At 42.4% G+C, this 19,938-nt stretch overlaps 1 protein-coding gene across 1 annotated transcript in view; it reads left to right on the top strand.

The window, feature by feature from the left end:
• eno4 (enolase 4) overlaps positions 1–19,628 on the top strand; it is a 40,952-nt gene extending 21,324 nt beyond the window's left edge. Inside the window, exons 4-13 of the mRNA XM_020494148.2 lie at positions 604–740; positions 1,233–1,402; positions 1,866–1,997; positions 2,427–2,495; positions 6,153–6,317; positions 6,406–6,531; positions 6,640–6,835; positions 16,256–16,317; positions 18,494–18,611; positions 19,174–19,628. Coding sequence (XP_020349737.1) covers positions 604–740; positions 1,233–1,402; positions 1,866–1,997; positions 2,427–2,495; positions 6,153–6,317; positions 6,406–6,531; positions 6,640–6,835; positions 16,256–16,317; positions 18,494–18,611; positions 19,174–19,238 — 1,240 coding nt within the window. The 3' untranslated portion in view covers positions 19,239–19,628. The remainder of the gene's footprint in view (positions 1–603; positions 741–1,232; positions 1,403–1,865; positions 1,998–2,426; positions 2,496–6,152; positions 6,318–6,405; positions 6,532–6,639; positions 6,836–16,255; positions 16,318–18,493; positions 18,612–19,173) is intronic.
• Positions 19,629–19,938: the final 310 nt, after the last annotated feature.

The raw sequence follows: 19,938 nt of genomic DNA, 5'->3' as shown, positions 1-19,938 counted from the left end.
ACTAGATGTCAACAGTCTTTAGAATCTTGTTTCAGGCTTCTACTGTGAAGGTGGAGCAAATAAGAGCTGTGTCAACCAGGTGTCTGGCAGAATAGGCTATTTTTCGTAATGAACACTATCAGAAAAATGTTCACGATAGGTGGTTGGTTTTGTCGGTGTCGATAATTTTCAGTTGTTCTTCCCAGCTTTACATGACAGCCTCCAAAAATATTAGCCTACACGTTTAAAATGTATAAACTGAAAATAAGACCCTGTGCTTTGTTTTTACATAGCCAATCACGCAAGCTTGTTTACTCTGTACCTAATTCAGAAATCATTTAAGAAATGTATGATGGCTTTGTAATAGCAGAGACAGAACATAGTTTGCTGTGCTCTCTCAAATACAATGCTCCGGTAACTCTGGTGTCACACAAGGAGTGTGTTCCATTCTCCATCAGTACCTATTTGGTCAATATCTGACATTTCTCCTATTATACAATGGCTCATCCAAGGGTAAAATAAACCCTTGTCCTGATCCACCCCATAGTGTCATGCATGCTGCTTTTGATAACTCTATGCTGCTCCTGTGGATGAAGGCCAAATGGTATTTGTTTTGTGTGGCAGTGATTTCTTCATGGCCCGCTACCTGGAGGACCAGGACATTCGGAACAGAGAGAAGGAGAACCCGCCACCGAGTGTGCCTGTGCCTGAGCCATCCCCTCCCACCGCATCCCCCAAAGACAAGAAGGGTGGAGACAAAGGTAACAAACCTCTCCCCTGGGCCAGCCTGCCAGATAATCTGACATCACACATCATATTACCACTGGATGCTTTTCTTTCAAAACATTAGCTTGTTCTCAATCAAATACAGCAGCGGGACCCTGTGTATGTTTTAAGTATGCATAAAGAAACGGACTGGTGCTCAGAGGTTATGTGCAGGTTCAATGTTACGCTGAAGTTTGCACCTGGGAGACACATTGAGAGGTGTTATTTTAAGAGCTCTGCCAGTATTAGGTCCCGGCTCCATAGAGAAGTCTTAGTTGAAGCGCTGGTCCAATGGTCCAATGCAATGCTCTCTTTCTTATTTCCCTAGTGGTCCCCCTGTGGTAAACCGTCTCCTCCCCTCTCTCTAGTGTTGCAAGAGAGTCCCTGTGGGAGGCCTGGCCTCTCAGTCAGTCACTGGGGGAAAATGTTCTTCCTCTCAAGTTGTGTAACAACATTGAGGCAGATGAAGTTTGTTTCTGGTTTTCCAGGCAAAAAAGGCAACAGCACAGAGAAGCCCATTCCACCTCCAGAGCCCTTAGAGCTCGTCCTGCCTGGCAGCATGGCCATTGGTTCAGTGTCCTTGGCTGTGGCCAAGACTGGGGCTCTACTGCAATGCCTCCCCCTGTACAAGTACATCAAAGCTCTGAGAAACCAACAAGTCAGTGAGCCCTCCCTTCAACACACATACCTGCACACACACAAACACACCATGCAATGTGAAATAGGTCATTGATCAGGAATGATAGGCCTAAGGGCAATACCAGATACTATACAGTATATGTGGGTGTAGGGAGGCTATTTCATCTAGTTGTCATACAAAACATGTAGCCAGTAGTTTTTAAAGAAGTGCTGAGTAATAATATTGACCATCTTCTCTTGACTTGGGTATATAATGTCCAAAATCTGCTACTGTAATTAAAGTGTTCAATAATACCTCATCAAGTCTTTTATGTCCCAGAAGGCATTTCTGGCAAAAAACGAATACATTTAAAATAAAAAATTAAAACGTTAAAATGCCTCTCCTGTGAAGTAGTGGCGTGCGACATACACCTCGCTTCTTGAAACGGGTCACATTTGTAAAACACCAAATGCTTTACTATGCTTTTTCTTTATTTTAACAGCCGTGTCCAAAAGAGATGCACATCCCTGTGCCCTTGGTAACTTTGTTGAGCTGTGGCAAGATGTCCCCAGGAAAACTCAATTTACTGGAGGAAGTCATTGTCATCCCTAAAGCTGGACAAAGACTGAAACAAGTACTGACACTCACAACCACAACATATTTTCAGCCTTTATTCTCCAATTTCAAGTTACACATTTTGTTCTCCATCTGCCCAGTATTACTGGGAGAGTTTATTCTTTGTGTTCTATCTGGACACTTACACATGTAAGTAATTTAGCAGACCCTCTTATCCAGAGCGACTTACAGTAGTGAGTGCATACATTCATTCTGGTCCCACGCTTGAATCGAACCCACAACCCTGGTGGTGCAAGCCCCAGGCTCTACCAACTACGCCGCACACGACCATACAGGACTTACTGAATACTAGTCTTGAGAGTGTCGAGGTTAAGTCAACCAATGTTCCTGATTGTTTTCCAACATAGCACATTTTCTCTGCCAAGCGTTGGTATTACATAGTTTAAAGAAACCTGTATCGAAGACAACCTGTGAACTCCCCCAACAGATCATTACAATGGTACTTGAGCTTCAAAAGGAGATGATGAAAATAATGAACGCTGCTTCAAAAACAGGGGTAAGGAACATTGCGGCAGATATTTGTATATTGGCTCTACTGTACAGTATAGGGCTCTATTTGTGTCTTATGACTCACAGTTGAGTCAGGGTCTACAGTACATGTTGTCTTTCTTACTCTACCTTCTAGAAAAGAAAGCAAATACATTTTGGTGGACATAAACTCAGCAAAAAAAGAAACATCCCTTTTTCAGGACCCTGTCTTTCAAAGATAATTAGTAAAAATCCAAATAACTTCACAGATCTTCATTGTAAGGGATTTAAACACGGTTTCCCATGAACCATAAACAATGAATGAACATGCACCTGTGGAACGGTCGTTAAGACACTAACAGCTTACAGACGATAGGCAATTAAGGTCAATTAATGTCAAGGACACTAAGGAGGCCTTTCTACTGACTCTGAAAAACACCAAAAGAAAGATGCCCAGGGTCCCTGCTCATCTGCGGGAACATGCCTTAGGCATGCTGCAAGGAGGCATCAGGACTGCGGATGTGGCCAGGGCAATAAATTGCAATGTCCGTACTGTGAAACTCCTAAGACAGCGCTACAGGGAGACAGGAAAGACAGCTGATCATCCTCGCAGTGGCAGACCACGTGTAACAACAACTGCACTGGGACGGTACATCCGAACATCACACCTGCGGGACAGGTACAGGATGGCAACAACAACTGCCCAAGTTACACCAGGAACGCACAATCCCTGCATCAGTGCTCAGACTGTCCGCAATAGGCTGAGAGAGGCTGGACTGAGAGCTTGTAGGCCTGTTGTAAGGCAGGTCCTCACCAGACATCACCGGCAACAACGTTGCCTATAGGCACCAACCCACCGTCGCTGGACCAGACAGGACTGGCAAAAAGTGCTCTTCACTGACGAGTCGCGGTTTTGTCTCACCAGGGGTGATGGTCGGATTCGCGTTTATCGTCGAAGGAATGAGCGTTACACCGGGGCCTGTACTCTGGAGCGGGATCGATTTGGAGGTGGAGGGTCCGTCATGGTCTGGTGCGGTGTGTCACAGCATCATCGGACTGAGATTATTGTCATTGCAGGCCATCTCAACGCTGTGCTTTACAGGGAAGACATCCTCCTCCCTCATGTGTTACCCTTCCTGCAGGCTCATCCTGACATGACCCTCCAGCATGACAATGCCACCAGCCATACTGCTCGTTCTGTGCTTGATTTCCTGCAAGACAGGAATGTCAATGTTCTGCCATGGCCAGCGAAGAGCCCGGATCTCAATCCCATTGAGCACGTCTGGAACCTGTTGGATCGGAGGGTGAGGGCTAGGGCCATTCCCCCCAGAAATGTCGGGGAACTTGCAGGTGCCTTGGTGGAAGAGTGGGGTAACATCTCACAGCAAGAACTGGCAAATCTGGTGCTGTCCATGAGGAGGAGATGCACTGCGGTACTTATTTCAGCTGGTGGCCACACCAGATACTGTTACTTTGATTTTGACCCCCTTTGTTCAGGGACCCATTATTCCATATCTGTTAGTCACGTCTGTAGAACTTGTTCAGTTTATGTCTCAGTTGTTGAATCTTGTTATGTTCATACAAATATTTACACATGTTAAGTATGCTGAAAATTAACACAGTTGACAGTGACAGGACGTTTCTTTTTTTGCTGAGTTTAGATATGTTATCTTTTGATTTATTTCTAAGACTGAATGTTACTTTTTCCAACTTTTGTTGTGTTGCATCCTGAATTGAAAATGGATTAAATTGAGATTTTATGTCACTGGCTTACACACAATACCCCATAATATCAAAGTGGAATTATGATTTTAACCTTTTTTACTAATTAATTAATAATGAAAACCTGATATGTCAACGCCTTAGCAAGACTACTGTAAATAAGTTCAGGAGTAAAACTGCTTAACAAGTCACATAAGTTGCATGGACTCAGTCTATGTGCAATAATAGTTTTTAAATTTTTTGAATTACTTCTTCATCTCTGTACCCCACACATACAATTATCTGTGAGGTCCATCAGTCGAACAGTGAATTTCAAACACAGATTCAACACAAAGACCAGGGAGGTTTTACAATGCCTCACAAAGAAGGGCACCTATTGGTAGATATATATATATTTTTTTTTGAGCATAGTGAGGTTATTAATTACACTTTGGATAGTGTGCACCCAGTCACTACAAAGGTACAGATAGGAGAAAACTGAGGATGGATCAACAACATGTAGTTACTCCACAATACTAACCTAATTGACAGAGTGAAAGAAGGACGTCGGTACAGAATACACATATTCCAAAACATGCATCCTGTTTGCAACAAGGCACTAAAGTTATACTGCAAAAAATGTGACAAAGCAATTCACTTTTTGTCCTGAATACAAAATGTTATGTTTGGGACAAATCCAATACAACACATTACTGAGTACCACTCCATATGTTCAAGCATAGTGGTGGCTGCATCATGTTATGCTTGTAATTGTTAAGGACTGGGAGTTTTTCAGGGTGAAAAAAAAGGAATGGAGCTAAGCACAGGCAAAATCCTAGAGGAAAACCTGGTTGTCTGCTATCTACCAGACATGGGAGATTAATTCTCCTTTCAACAGGACAATAACATAAAACACAAGGCCAAATCTACACTGGATGTCACGCCTTGGTCATTGTATTTTGTGTTTTCGTTATATGTTTGGTCAGGCCAGGGTGTGACATGGGTTTATATGTTGTGGTTCGTATTGGGGTTTTTGTATTATTGGGATTACGGCTGAGTAGGGGTGTTGCATAGGTTTGGCTGCCTGAGGCGTTTCTCAATCAGAGTCAGGTGATTCTCGTTGTCTCTGATTGGGAACCGTATTTAGGTAGCCTGGGTTTCGCTTTGTATTTCGTGGGTGATTGTTCCTGTCTCTGTGTAGTGTTCACCAGATAGGCTGTAATAGGTTTCACGTTCCGTTTGTAGTTTTTTTGTATTTAATAGTTATTTCATGTATCGTCATTATTTTCATTAAATAATCATGATTAACCACCACGCTGCATTTCGGTCCGACTCTCCTTCATCTACAAACAAAGAACGCCGTTACACTGGAGTTGCTTACCAAGAAGACAGTGAATGTTCCTGAGTGGCCGAGTTACAGTTTTGTCTTAAATCTGCTTGAAAATCTATTACAAAACCTGAAAATGCTTGTCTAGCAATGATCAACAACCAATTTGACAAATCTTGAAGAATTTGGGAAAAAGAGACTTATCCAGAAAGACTAATTTGTAATCACTTCCAAAGGTGATTCTAACATGTATTGACTCGGGGTTGACTACTTATCTAATCAAGATAAATTAAGTGTTTTCTTTTTCTTTTTTTCTTTTTACAAATGTTAGATTTTTCATTCCACTTTGACATTACATACTGTTTTGTGTAATCCTTGAAAAAAAATTACAATTAAATCCACTTGAATCCCAAAATTTGGAAAAAGTCCAGGGGTGTGAATACTTTCTGAAGGCACTGTATACCTTACATGAAAGCGTACATTTTTCAAGGCTTGAATCAATTCAATGCCGTCTGTTTATGGTTAAGTACTAGTTGCACTATCAAACTGCAAATAGATGATCCAGCACTTCTCTCCACATATATAGGTATATTATTAACAATGACACTTTGTGTTCCTTTCCAGGTGGCTGACTAAACATTCCTTCTCTCTTTCCAGCCTGTACTGCCAACAGTGTCTGACTCTGGAGCCTTAGTTGTTGGGTATGAGCGTCCTGAGCAGCCTCTCGATCTAATTACTGAAGCTTCTAACAATCTTGGATTGGCACTTGGAAAGGGGATCCATTTAGCAGTAAACTGTGCTGCTCACAACCTAATGGACTATGTATGTAAACAGAATGTTAAAACATGCAGTGTGCCCTTGCACAAGGAGTACAATTCTATGTATTCATTCTGTCTTTGCTCCTCTATAGCCAAAAGGAAAGTATGAAGTTATTACAGGAACACCCAAGTCTCCTGATGAACTAGTGGACATGTATGAGGCTTTGATTAGTAAATACCCAGCAGTCGTAGCTCTGATCGATCCTCTGCGAAAAGAGGTAAGACGGGAACACAGCTCTGAACACAATACTGCAGTAAACGAAAGACATGCGTTGGTGAGTACAAATGTGCTTGTAGAAGCTCATGGTATGTGACCCCTGTGTAAGGATGTGGAGCAGTGGGAGAGACTGAGCAGTGTGGTTGGAGCCTCGTGTAGCCTGCTCTCTGACATCTCCTCCAAGCCCCAGTGTCACAGCTCACGGGAAGACGCCCCATCTCTTCCAGGCGTCAGAGGGTATATCCTCAATCAGTGCAATGAGACCACAGTCACCGACCTGATCCACGTCACCACAGAGAACAACGGTAAGGGAGCCACTGATGGAGTCAGTTTTAGGTGTATAGAATTGAGCACACAGTCATGCAATCTCCATACACGAACATGGGCTGTAGAATGGCCTTACTAAGAGCTCCGTGACTTAAAGGGGCGCCATCATAGGATGCCACAAACAACAAGTCAGTTTGTCAAATGTCTGCCCTGCTAGAGCTGCCCTAGTCAACTATAAGTGCTGTTATTGTGAAGTGGAAATGTTTAGGAGCAACAAGTGGTAGGCCACACAGGACCGCCGAGTACTGAAGAGCCTAGCAGGTAAAAATCGTCTGTCCTCGGTTGCAACACTCCAAACTGCCTCTGGAAGCCACGTCAGCACAAGAACTGTTTGTCGGGAGCTTATTGAAATGGGTTTCCATGGCCGGGCAGCCGCACACAAGCCTATGAATGGAAACGAACACTATTATTCCAATGAGCTCCGCCCCAACAAAATTTGGTCGGTGCAGATCAGATCCAAATCTGAACTAATGATAGACGTCTACGCTATGTTTCACACATTTGAACATCACAGTACAGTGCCTGACAGTTTAGGAGAGTGGAGTACAATGCAGTACGGTATGGTACGGTACGGTATAGGACAATAGAGTTTTATTCAGTGAAGTACAGTATGGTATAGTAGAGTATAGGACAGTAGAGTTTTATTCAGTATAGTACAGTACGGCATGGTACGGTATAGGACAGTAGGGTTTTACTCAGTATAGTATAGTTTAGTTCAGCAGAGTATACATTAGAGTATAGTAGGGTACAATAGTACACTATATTTGACTTTTATTTTATTTACTGTACTCTAATGTCTTCTGGTGTATTGTATTGTACTGTACTGTACTTTCTTTTACTGTACAGTACTGTACTGTGCTGTCAACTTGTGAAACATACGGGTAACTGCCAAAATAATGGAAAAACTTGAGTAAATGAGGAATACAAAGCATATTGCAAGCAGGTTCTTCACACAGGTGTGGTTCCTGAGTTAATTAAGCAATTAACATCCCATCATGCTTAGGATCATGTATAAAAATGCTGAACAGGCCATTATTTTTGCTACCATGGCTATGCCCCCATAGAATGACAATGCTCCATCCACAGGGCACGAGTGGTCACTGAATGGTTTGATAAGCATGAAAATGATGTAAACCATATGCCATCTCAATCACCAGATCTCAACCCAATTGAACACTTGAGATTCTTGAGAGGCACACGTTTTCCATCAATAAAACCAAATTATGGAATTTATTGTGGAAGAATGGTGTCACATCCTTCCAATAGAGCTCCAGACACAGAATAGGGACCACATTTCACTTGCTTGTTTGGGCAGCCACAAAGCCAAAATCTGTCCATGTTAGAGATGCACTCCAGGAATTTAAACGCAACAAATTCGGAACATATAGTACGAAATGGATTCATAACATATACGAATAAAAACTATAAATAATCATTGTAATTTTTGCAGGATGTAACATAGCATACAAAATTGATGACGTAGTACACCATTGAATGACGTAGTACATAAAACATGGGGACTGCTTTTGCCTGCTTTGCTTTTGCCTGTGTTTCCTCCACGTACTCACCCTGAAGTGTGTGTCACCGTTCCGGTACAATTTGTGCCGGTCCTACGCATCAGGTCTCCCAGTGCGCCTCCACAGCCCAGTACGTCCTGCGCCAGCTCCCCGCATTCGCCGTGCGAAGTGTGTCATCGTTCTGGCACCATCTGTGCCAACTCTACGCACCAGGTCTCCAGTGCGCCTTCCCAGTCTGGTACATCCTGTGCCTGCTCCTCGCGCTCGCCTTGAGGTGCGTGTCACCAGTCTGGTACCACCAGTGCCGGCCCCACGCACCAGGCTTCCTGCGACGATCCCCAGTCCAGAGCTTCCGGCGACAGTTCCCAGTCCAGAGCCTCCGGCGACAGTTCCCAGTCCAGAGCTTCCGGCGACAGTTCCTAGTCCAGAGCTTCCAGCGACGGTTCCCAGTCCAGAACCTCCAACGACGGTCCATAGCCCGGAACCTCCTGAGACGGTCCCGAGAACGGAACCTCCAGCGACGGTCCCCAGTCTGGAACTTCCAGAGACGGTCCCCAGTCCGGAACCTCCTGAGACGGACCCCAGTCCGGAACCTCCTGAGATGGTCCCCAGTTCGGAACCTCCTGAGACGGTCCCCAGTCTGGAACTTCCTGGGACGGTCCACAGTCCGGAACCTCCTGCAACGGTCCGAAACCTCCAGCTCCATGGCCGGAGCCATCCCCTGCGCCGATTCCCAGTCCGAGCACGACGTCCAGTCCAGCTCCATGGCAGGAGCCCTTCTCTGTGCCGATGCCCAGTCCAGGCACGGCAACCAGTCCCACTCCATGGCAGGAGCCTTCCTCAGCGCTGGTGCCCAGTCCGGGTATGGCGTTCTACCCGGCTCCATGGCTGGACCCGGGGTCTGGGCGGGGCCAAAGACCCGCACTGGAGCCGACGCTAGACGCCCACCCGCACCTGTCATGCCCTGACCAAAGAGAGCCTTTTTATTCTCTATTTTGGTTAGGTCGGGGTGTGTCTGGGGTGGGTATATCTATGTTGGCCTGGTATGGTTCCCAATCAGAGGCAGCTGTTTATCTTAGTCTCTGATTGGGGATCATATCTAGGCAGCCATTTCCCCATTGTGCTTTGTGGGATCTTGTTTTCTTGCCTGTTGAGCACTGCTTGAGTTTCACGTATCGTTTATTCTTCTTTGTTGTTTTTGTGAGTTTCATTTTGATTAAACATGTTTATTTATTTATTTTATTTAACCTTTATTTAACCAGGTAGACTAGTTGAGTTCTCATTTGCAACTGCAACCTGGCCAAGATAAACGCGTAGCAATTCGACACATACAACAACACAGAGTTACACATGGAATAAAGAAAACATACAGTCAATAATACAGTAGAACAAAATAAAACAAAAAGTCTATATACAGTGAGTGCAAATGAGGTAAGTTAAGGAAATAAATAGGTCATGGTGGCGAAGTAATTACAATATAGCAATTAAACACTGGAATGGTAGATCGGCATAAGATGAATGTGCAGGTAGAGATACTGGGGTGCAAAGGAGCAAAATAAATGAATACATACCAGTATGGGGATGAGGTAGGTAGATAGATGGGCTGTTTACAGATAGGCTAAGTACATGTGCAGTGATCTGTAAAATGCTCTGACAGCTGGTGCTTAAAGCTAGTGAGGGAGATGTGAGACTCCAGCTTCAGAAATTTTTGCAATTCGTTCCAGTTATGGGCAGCAGAAAACTGGAAAGAAAGACGACCAAAGGAGGAATTGGCTTTGGGGGTGACCAGTGAGATATACCTGCTGGAGTGCGTGCTACGAGTGGGTGCTGCTATGGTGACCAGTGAGCTGAGATAAAGCGGGGCTTTACCTAGCAGAGACTTGTAGATAACCTGTAGGCAGTGGGTTTGGCGGCGAGTATGAAGCGAGGGCCAACCAACGAGAGCGTACAGGTCGCAATGGTGGGTAGTGTATGGGGCTTTGATGACAAAACGGATGGCACTGTGATAGACTGCATCCAGTTTGTTGAGTGGAGTGTTGGAGGCTATTTTATAGATGACATCACCGAAGTCGAGGATCGGTAGGATGGTCACTTTTACGAGGGTATGTTTGGCAGCATGAGTGAAGGATGCTTTGTTGCGATATAGGAATCCGATTCTAAATTTAATTTTTGATTGGAGATGCTTAATGTGAGTCTGGAAGGAGAGTTTACAGTCTAACCAGACACCCAGGTATTTGTAGTTGTCCACGTATTCTAAGTCAGAGCCGTCCAGAGTAGCGATGCTGGACGAGCGAGCAGGTGCGGGCAGCGATCGATTGAAAAGCATGCATTAATTTTACTTGCGTTTAAGAGCAGTTGGAGGCCACGGAAGGAGAGTTATATGGCATTGAAGCTCGTCTGGAGGTTAGTTAACACAGTGTCCAAGGAGGGGCCAGAAGTATACAGAATTGTGTCGTCTGCGTAGAGGTGGATCAGAGAATCACCAGCAGCAAGAGCAACATCATTGATGTATACAGAAAAGAGAGTCCACCCGAGAATTGAACCCTGTGGCACACCCATAGAGACTGTCAGAGGTCCAGACAACAGGCCCTCCGATTTGACACACTGAACTCTATCAGAGAAGTAGTTGGTAAACCAGGCGAGGCAATCATTTGAGAAACCAAGGCTGCCGAGTCTGCCAATAAGCATTTTGTGATTGACAGAGTCGAAAGCCTTGGCCAGGTCGATGAATACGGCTGCACAGTAATGTCTCTTATGGCGGTTATGATGTCGTTTAGAACCTTGAGCGTGGCTGAGGTGCACCCATGACCAGCTCTGAAACCAGATTGCATAGCGGAGAAGGTATGGTGGGATTCGAAATGGTCAGTAATCTGTTTGTTAACTTGGCTTTCGAAGACCTTAGAAAGACAGGGTAGGATAGATATAGGTCTGTAGCAGTTTGGGTCATCCCCCTCTTCAAAGTGTCACCCCCTTTGAAGAGGGGGATGACCGCGGCAGCTTTCCAATCTTTGGGAATCTCAGACAATACGAAAGAGAGGTTGAACAGGCTAGTAATAGGGGTTGCAACAATTTCGGCAGATCATTTTTAGAAAGATTGTCCAGATTGTTTAGCCCGGCTGATTTGTAGGGGTCCAGATTTTGCAGCTCTTTCTTTCAGCCGCGTTTCGGGCTGCATGGACACAGCCACATGCAGCCGAAATGCGTCGCTTTAAAAAAAACTTTGTTTCTATTGAACATGCCATACTAATAAAGACATTTTAATTAATTATATGAAGGGTGCCTTGGTCCTCCTTTCTTTTTGATGACCAATTTACCCCTTTTACCAAAGAGCACCTTCTATCTACCAATATTTACTATTGTGTACCTTAGTAGCGCCTCCCTTCCTCCTCTTTCTACGAGTTCCCACATCTGCTGAGCACTTGTTGGCTGCTTTTCCTTCACTCCGCGGTGAAACTCATCCCAAATCATCTCGTTTGGGTTGAGGTCGGGGGTTAGTGGAGGCCAGGTCATCTGATGCAGCATTCCATCACTCTTCTTCTTGGTCAAATAGCCCCTACACAGCCTGGAGAAGTGTTGGGTCATTGTCCTGTTGAAAAACAAATGAGCCCACACCAGATGGGATGGCGTATCGCTGCAGAATGCTGTAGTAGCCATGCTGGTTAAATGTGCCTTGAATTCTAAATAAATCACTGACAGTGTCACCAGAAAAGCACCCCCACACCATCACACCTCCTCCTCCATGCTTCACGGTGGGAACCATACATGCGGAGATCATCCGTTTACCTACTCTGCTTCTCACAAAGACACGGCCGTTGGAACCAAAAATCTCAAATTTGGACTCATCAGACCAAAGGACAGATTTCCACCAGTCTAATGTCCATTGCTCGTGTGTCTCTTAGCCCAAGCCAGTCTCTTCTTCTTGTTGGTGTCCTTTAGTAGTGGTTTCTTTGCAGCAATTCGACCATGAAGGCCTGATTCATGCAGTCTCCTCTGAACAGTTGATGTTGAGATGTGTCTGCTACTTGAACTCTGTGAAGCATTTATTTGGCCTTCAATTTCTGAGGCTGGTAATGAACTTATCCTCCTGAAATGTTCTGGATTTACTGACTTTCATGTCGTAAAGTAATGATGGACTGTTGTTTCTCTTTGCTTATTTGAGCTGTTCTTTCCAGAATATGGACTTGGTATTTTACCAAATAGGGCTATATTCTGTATACCACCCCTACATTCACAGCACAACTGATTGGCTAAAACACATTAAGAAGGAAATAAATTCCACAAATGAACTTTTAACAAGGTACACCTGTTAATTGAAGCTGGTTGAGAGAATGCCAAGAGTGTGCAAAGCTGTCATCAAGGCAAAGGGAAGAATCTTTGAAGAATCTCAAATATAATATATATTTTGACTTGTATAACACTTTTTGGCTTACTAGATGATTCCATATGTGTTATTTCATAGTTTTGATGTCTTCACTATTATTCTACATGTAGAATGTAGGGTGCTTCTACACCTGCATTGCTTGCTGTTTGGGGTTTTAGGCTGGGTTTCTGTACAGCACTTTGAGATATCAGCTGATGTACGAAGGGCTATATAAATAAATGTGATTTGATTTGATTTGAATGTAGAAAATAGTAAAAATCTAGAAAAACCTGGAGTGAGTGGGTGTGTCCAAACTTTTGACTGGTACTGTATATTTTGACTGGTACAGCATTTCTCTATCCATCAGTAATAGACAGTAATAGACAGTAATAGACAGTAATAGACAATCCTGTTCAATATATATATATATATATATATATAGTGGGGAGAACAAGTATTTGATACACTGCCGATTTTTGCAGGTTTTCCTACTTACAAAGCATGTAGAGGTCTGTCATTTTTATCATAGGTACACTTCAACTGTGAGAGACGGAATCTAAAACAAAAATTAAGTTCTGCTTTTCTGATGTATCAAATACTTATGTCATGCAATAAAATGCAATGAATTACTTAAAAATCATACAATGGGATTTTCTGGATTTTTGTTTTAGATTCCGTCTCTCACATTTGAAGTGTACCAATGATAAAAATTACAGACCTCTACGTGCTTTGTAAGTAGGAAAACCTGCAAAATCGGCAGTGTATCAAATACTTGTTCTCCCCACTGTATATATATTTCTATTTATATATATATTATATATATTTATATACAGTGCCTTGCGAAAGTATTCGGCCCCCTTGAAATTTGCGACCTTTTGCCACATTTCAGGCTTCAAACATAAAGATATAAAACTGTATTTTTTTGTGAAGAATCAACAACAAGTGGGACACAATCATGAAGTGGAACGACATTTATTGGATATTTCAAACTTTTGTAACAAATCAAAAACTGAAAAATTGGGCGTGCAAAATTATTTAGCCCCTTTACTTTCAGTGCAGCAAACTCTCTCCAGTAGTTCAGTGAGGATCTCTGAATGATCCAATGTTGACCTGAATGACTAATGATGATAAATACAATCCACCTGTGTGTAATCAAGTCTCCGTATAAATGCACCTGCACTGTGATAGTCTCAGAGGTCCGTTAAAAGCGCAGAGAGCATCATGAAGAACAAGGAACACACCAGGCAGGTCCGAGATACTGTTGTGAAGAAGTTTAAAGCCGGATTTGGATACAAAAAGCTTTAAACATCCCAAGGAGCACTGGTGCAAGCGATAATATTGAAATGGAAGGAGTATCAGACCACTGCAAATCTACCAAGACCTGGCCGTCCCTCTAACCTTTCAGCTCATACAAGGAGAAGACTGATCAGAGATGCAGCCAAGAGGCCCATGATCACTCTGGATGAACTGCAGAGATCTACAGCTGATGTGGGAGACTCTGTCCATAGGACAACAATCAGTCGTATATTGCACAAATCTGGCCTTTATGGAAGAGTGGCAAGAAGAAAGACATTTCTTAAAGATATCCATAAAAAGTGTTGTTTAAAGTTTGCCACAAGCCACCTGGGAGACACACCAAACATGTGGAAGAAGGTGCTCTGGTCAGATGAAACCAAAATTGAACTTTTTGGCAACAATGCAAAACGTTATGTTTGGCGTAAAAGCAACACAGCTCATCACCTTGAACACACCATCCCCACTGTCAAACATGGTGGTGGCAGCATCATGGTTTGGGCCTGCTTTTCTTCAGCAGGGACAGGGAAGATGGTTAAAATTGATGGGAAGATGGATGGAGCCAAATACAGGACCATTCTGGAAGAAAACCTGATGGAGTCTGCAAAAGACCTGAGACTGGGACGGAGATTTGTCTTCCAACAAGACAATGATCCAAAACATAAAGCTAAATCTACAATGGAATGGTTCAAAAATAAACATATCCAGGTGTTAGAATGGCCAAGTCAAAGTCCAGACCTGAATCCAATCGAGAATCTGTGGAAAGAACTGAAAACTGCTGTTCACAAATGCTCTCCATCCAACCTCACTGAGCTCAAGCTGTTTTGCAAGGAGGAATGGGAAAAAATTTCAGTCTCTCGATGTGCAAAACTGATAGAGACATACCCCCAAGCGACTTACAGCTGTAATCGCAGCAAAAGGTGGCGCTACAAAGTATTAACTTAAGGGGGCTGAATAATTTTGCACGCCCAATTTTTCAGTTTTTGATTTGTTAAAAAAGTTTGAAATATCCAATAAATGTCGTTCCACTTCATGATTGTGTCCCACTTGTTGTTGATTCTTCACAAAAAAATACAGTTTTATATCTTTATGTTTGAAGCCTGAAATGTGGCAAAAGGTCGCAAAGTTCAAGGGGGCCGAATACTTTCGCAAGGCACTGTATATATATATTGAACAGGATTGTCTATTACCTGATGGATAGAGAAATGCTGCAAGAGTGCTCGCACATGCACTGCTTTAAAGCAACGATATTTGAGTGATAGGCTGTTAAATTTTTTAAAAACTAAAATTAAACAAATAATGTGACCCCCAAAAGCCAGATGGAGATGTGTAAATTAGAGGCGCATTCGGTCCTTATATTACTGTAGCATAAGCTATGCTGCAGAAAATGTAGTCCCACCTGTCACAAGAAAAAAAGCTCCCATGATGAGATGATAGGTCGACATGCATTGTCAACTGCCGTCCATACTGAGATGGGCTGTCTGTTCCCACCCTGAGCATTGATGATTGATCATGCAGAGAGCAGAGAGAAAGCCTTAGAGAATCCAGATTGAGACATTGCATATAATTTAACAGTTCCATTTCACGTCATGCTGTTCATATAAATAATTTATTATAATTTACCGGTTTCTCTAAGTGATTTTACCCAGGAAAAGGGGGTGGTTTGGGCGGTAATTCTTGGTAAATCTCCGTAACCGGTGTCCCGCCTTTCAACCCTAGTCTGGATAGGTATTTTAAGTATCAGCTAACCACATCATATGTTATAGCAATCTGGTGCCGAACGGTACAGTCGAATGACGTGGCATGCAACCATTGGTTGATGCATGCAATGTCTGAGCAGAGGAACGCAACCTTCATATCGAGTATGGTAGGGCCGAGGGGCTTGTTTGGGATTCATCGCGATAGTTTCCACTTAGAGGGGTTGAGGCTTCGTTTGTCTCGTTAGTATATTTTCTAACATGTCTCCCCTCAGGATTTAACCGAGCATCTGACACAATTTCGCAAGATTCTAGTTCTGGGTTTCGGAGATTGTTCTTACGATCTCACTCAAATGAATGTTTATATGAAACTAAGGTTTGTTAGTTTGTTCATGTTTATTTTGGGGAATGCAGTGTATTTCAAGAGGGAACGAACCCCTGTAATGACAGATAGTGTAAAGAGTTGATTAATTAACCTGGTCATGTACAGTAAATGACTTGAGTGTGTGTGTGTCACTTTTTGTATGTCAGGTGCAGTGATAATTGGAACAACGTGCGGTGAACCCTGCAGTGATGACGCCCTCTCAGATGTGGTGAGGTTTAGTCATCTACTCCCTGGATTTGTGTGTCTCTTTACATCTATATGTTTACATGTGTATCTCTCTCTGTGTCTTTATCTATCAATCTGTTTGACGGAAAGTCTGACAAGGGTCGTTCCACCAATTAGGTGCCTTTTTAACTTTTTACACTCGTGGGAATTGGCATATATGGATAGGGCTCAATTGAAATGTTTCTGACAGAAGAAATATGATAATATGCATAAGCATGGTAGCATTTGAATGGGAACGGTTTTAAACCAAAGTTGAGGACACAACATTTCACCTGGGACACAAAATTACACTGTTAATTTTATGTGCATTTGACATTTACTGTACTTTTCACCGCATTAGCTAATAACAAAATCAGAAAATACTCTGGATACATTCAGTAACATGATATGAATATTCCTGGAAAATGTGGGGTAGGTGCGACATAAGACCAAAAAAGTTACACGGGTTTGAGTGAGAGGACTAACTGGTGTCTCCAAGTGGCCACACACACCTCTCCAAAGTGTGCACAGTTCCTAAATCATTTCAATGCACTTTTATGACTTAAAGAATAGTCTTCAACTATAAGTTGCTTTTGGGCTCCTCGAGCTGTGCTGTTGAGGAACTCGAGGAAGCACACTTGTAGTTGTTTTGTTTGGAACACAACCCTGCGTCCCCGCCATCACACAGTTACTGTTGTTTACGCAATCCAAAAACGGCCCATTATAAATCGCAATCTGGGTCAGGTGGGCATAATTTGAAAGCTTGTTCTATTGCCTACATGACTAGCTAAGTTATAAAATAGGATGATACGGGGCAAATAAAAAAACAGATTGTTATTTTGGTGCGTTTAGAAAGGAGTCATGAGTGCATTCAGATTATGACACTATGTCATCTTGTAACTGTACATGTAACATAGTGATCATAAATGTTGACACTGTATATGACCAGATTTTTATGATATGGAAATGTGAAGTGCACATTTGGACTCATGGGTGTTTGGCTTGCTTGTATAACTTCAAAGGGATGTTTATTATAATCTTCAACGTCTCATCTTTCAAAATACATAGAGTCCTCTTAATTGACAGCAGTTCCCTGATTCAGACTACAAAAAAATGGCAAACGTTGACCAATTAGTCGGAGGGATTGGGGCAACATCTTGTCGCGTGCTGTGCCCAAGTTCAGAACGGCTGTCAGTCAAAACCTAAGAATACTGTGAATGAAGCGTAGAGCCTGAGCTCTGACGTCATGTATAGCATGTTACTGTACAGCCACTGCGTTCCAATTTAGGAGCTTACCAGTTCCCAAATCTTCCATTTTCAACCTGTACGAGTGTAAAGGGCTACGTAGTGGAACTTGATGATTTATTTTATTTGACCAAATGTTTTACTTTCTGTCATAAAAAGCACATGTTCAACTTCTTGAAAAACACATTTTTCCATCACAAGAGGTTAAATAAAAAAATAACTATAGTAAGTGCCTAATAAGTATAACGGGGTTGACCATAACAGGATTGACAACTTTATCTTAAATCAGCCATAAATCCCCTTGTAACATGGGGAATGGAAGCTTGTTGTGTGCAACCGGGAGGAACTTTTTAATCCAAGTTTCGCAAAAAAAGTTGTTGAAACATTTTTATCCCATCTAAATAACTAGGGCTTTAGAATGATGGTGAAAACTTGGAGAAGTGTTTGGGTTATTTGGGTTAAAATCTTCATAGAAGTCACAGAGAGATGTCAAAATGCAGAATATGGGCTCTTTAGTAAAGTCTAATTATATAAAAAATCAGATTTATTGAATATTCAATGTGGTCTATATAAAGGGCATTTAATTTTATATAACAGGATGTTTTTATAAAATATTTGCACACAATTTCTTCTTAAAATATCCAAGGGACGCAAAAGGCACTCATTTCGTGGAACGACCCACAATCAATTGCAGTAACTCAGCAATTATGAATGTATTCTGTTCTGCACGAGTTTGACAATACACGTGTGTGTATTTACAAGGCCCAATAACCTCTGTTGAAGAGATATCATAAACAGTTTGCCTGTCATTGTGTACTCACACTACAACAAAGCTAACTGACAGCGTCTTGTCCTTCCCTTGCTGATGAGCAGTTGCATGTTGGAGCTCTATGCCTGTAAACTGTTGTCATTGTGCGTTTCGCTCTCTCCCTCAGGTTGTAGGCCTGGGAGTTGGGTATGTCAAACTGGGAGGTCTGAATCGTGGAGAGCGGCTGACTAAATACAACCGTCTGATTTCTATAGAGGAAGAATTGGCCCAGCAGGGAATACTGGGTATGGCTTTTTCTTCTCTTGTCTTTTCAGCCGGTAGAAAGAGGAGGCTAGACAAAGCTATGGGGAGGAGAGGCAGTAATGGGAAGGCTGGTGAGAACACATCTCTAACTGCCCGTGAAAGGGAACTGTGTGTCAGGAATCATGAAGGGGGGGGGGGGTAAAGGAGCTGGCAAAAAAAATCTACCTTGGTTCTGTTAATTGGCTACATAATTATGTCCCCCTCCCCCCCAAGGGACATGGACATTGGACAATTGCTGAAAAGCGAGTTCATCTTTGTATAAAATAAAGAATTAACTTGTGCACCAGTTGCATATACAGGACTCTTGTATACTGTTTGGTTCTGGCTCTGTGGGAATATATATTTTTAGTACTGTCAAAGCAGTAGAAAACATCACAGACCTAGAATAGAGGGGCCTGGAGCAAGGAGGGGCATGTTCAATGTACACAGACCTCTACAGAACTCGTTCAATAGGCTGTCATACCGGGGCTAGTTTCTCTTTGGCCTTTTTAAAGTCTTTGTTGTCCATTCAACTTATTCCACTTTTTTTCCCCCTGTCTGCAGATTCAAGAAAACAACACACATCCCCTCTCTTTGTTGGAGAAACGGAGGAGCAGTCATCTACATAATATTCTCGGGGACAAGGATTGAACAAAAACCATAATGTTTTTATTCCAAATTACATTTTCTATTTATGTTCACATCAATATAATGTAAATACAGGACTTAAAATGAATAGCTCATACAATCTATTTAAATGATACACCATTACATTTCTGAATGGATTTTCCAGTCTTCACATAGTGCAAATAGGTTTCACTGTATTAAATAGTATTTTACCCTAGCAACAAAACTGAATTGATCAAAATACTTTTGCATTGCAAACTCTGAAATGAACTGAAAATGATATTTAAACATATTTTCACATTCCAAAGAATATATATATGTTTAATCTAATTCAATGTAAGGCACTGTGCTGTGGTGATCATTATATTGAATAAACCTGTCCATATAATAACCATACTTTTTGGTGTGGTTTATGAATATTTTTCCATTATTGATATAATGCAGTGTGGACAACAGACGGGCTTTGTATTCTGAGGTCTTCTTTCCTTCAAGCAGAGAACGGACTGTAGCATTGACAGATGCAGGTCTGTTGTATGAAGATACATAGATAGAAAGGCATATACAAACACAAATATAAACACAACAAGGGTTTGTCCCATGTTTCATGAACTGAAATAAAAGATCCCAGACATTTTCCATATGCACAAAAACCTTATTTCTCTCAGATTTTGTGTACACCTTTTTTTACATCCCTGTTCGTGA

This window comes from Oncorhynchus kisutch, linkage group LG11 (genome assembly GCF_002021735.2).
Source record: "Oncorhynchus kisutch isolate 150728-3 linkage group LG11, Okis_V2, whole genome shotgun sequence".
NCBI classification, from domain to species: domain Eukaryota; kingdom Metazoa; phylum Chordata; class Actinopteri; order Salmoniformes; family Salmonidae; genus Oncorhynchus; species Oncorhynchus kisutch.
This window is presented reverse-complemented; position numbering and strand designations above follow the sequence as displayed.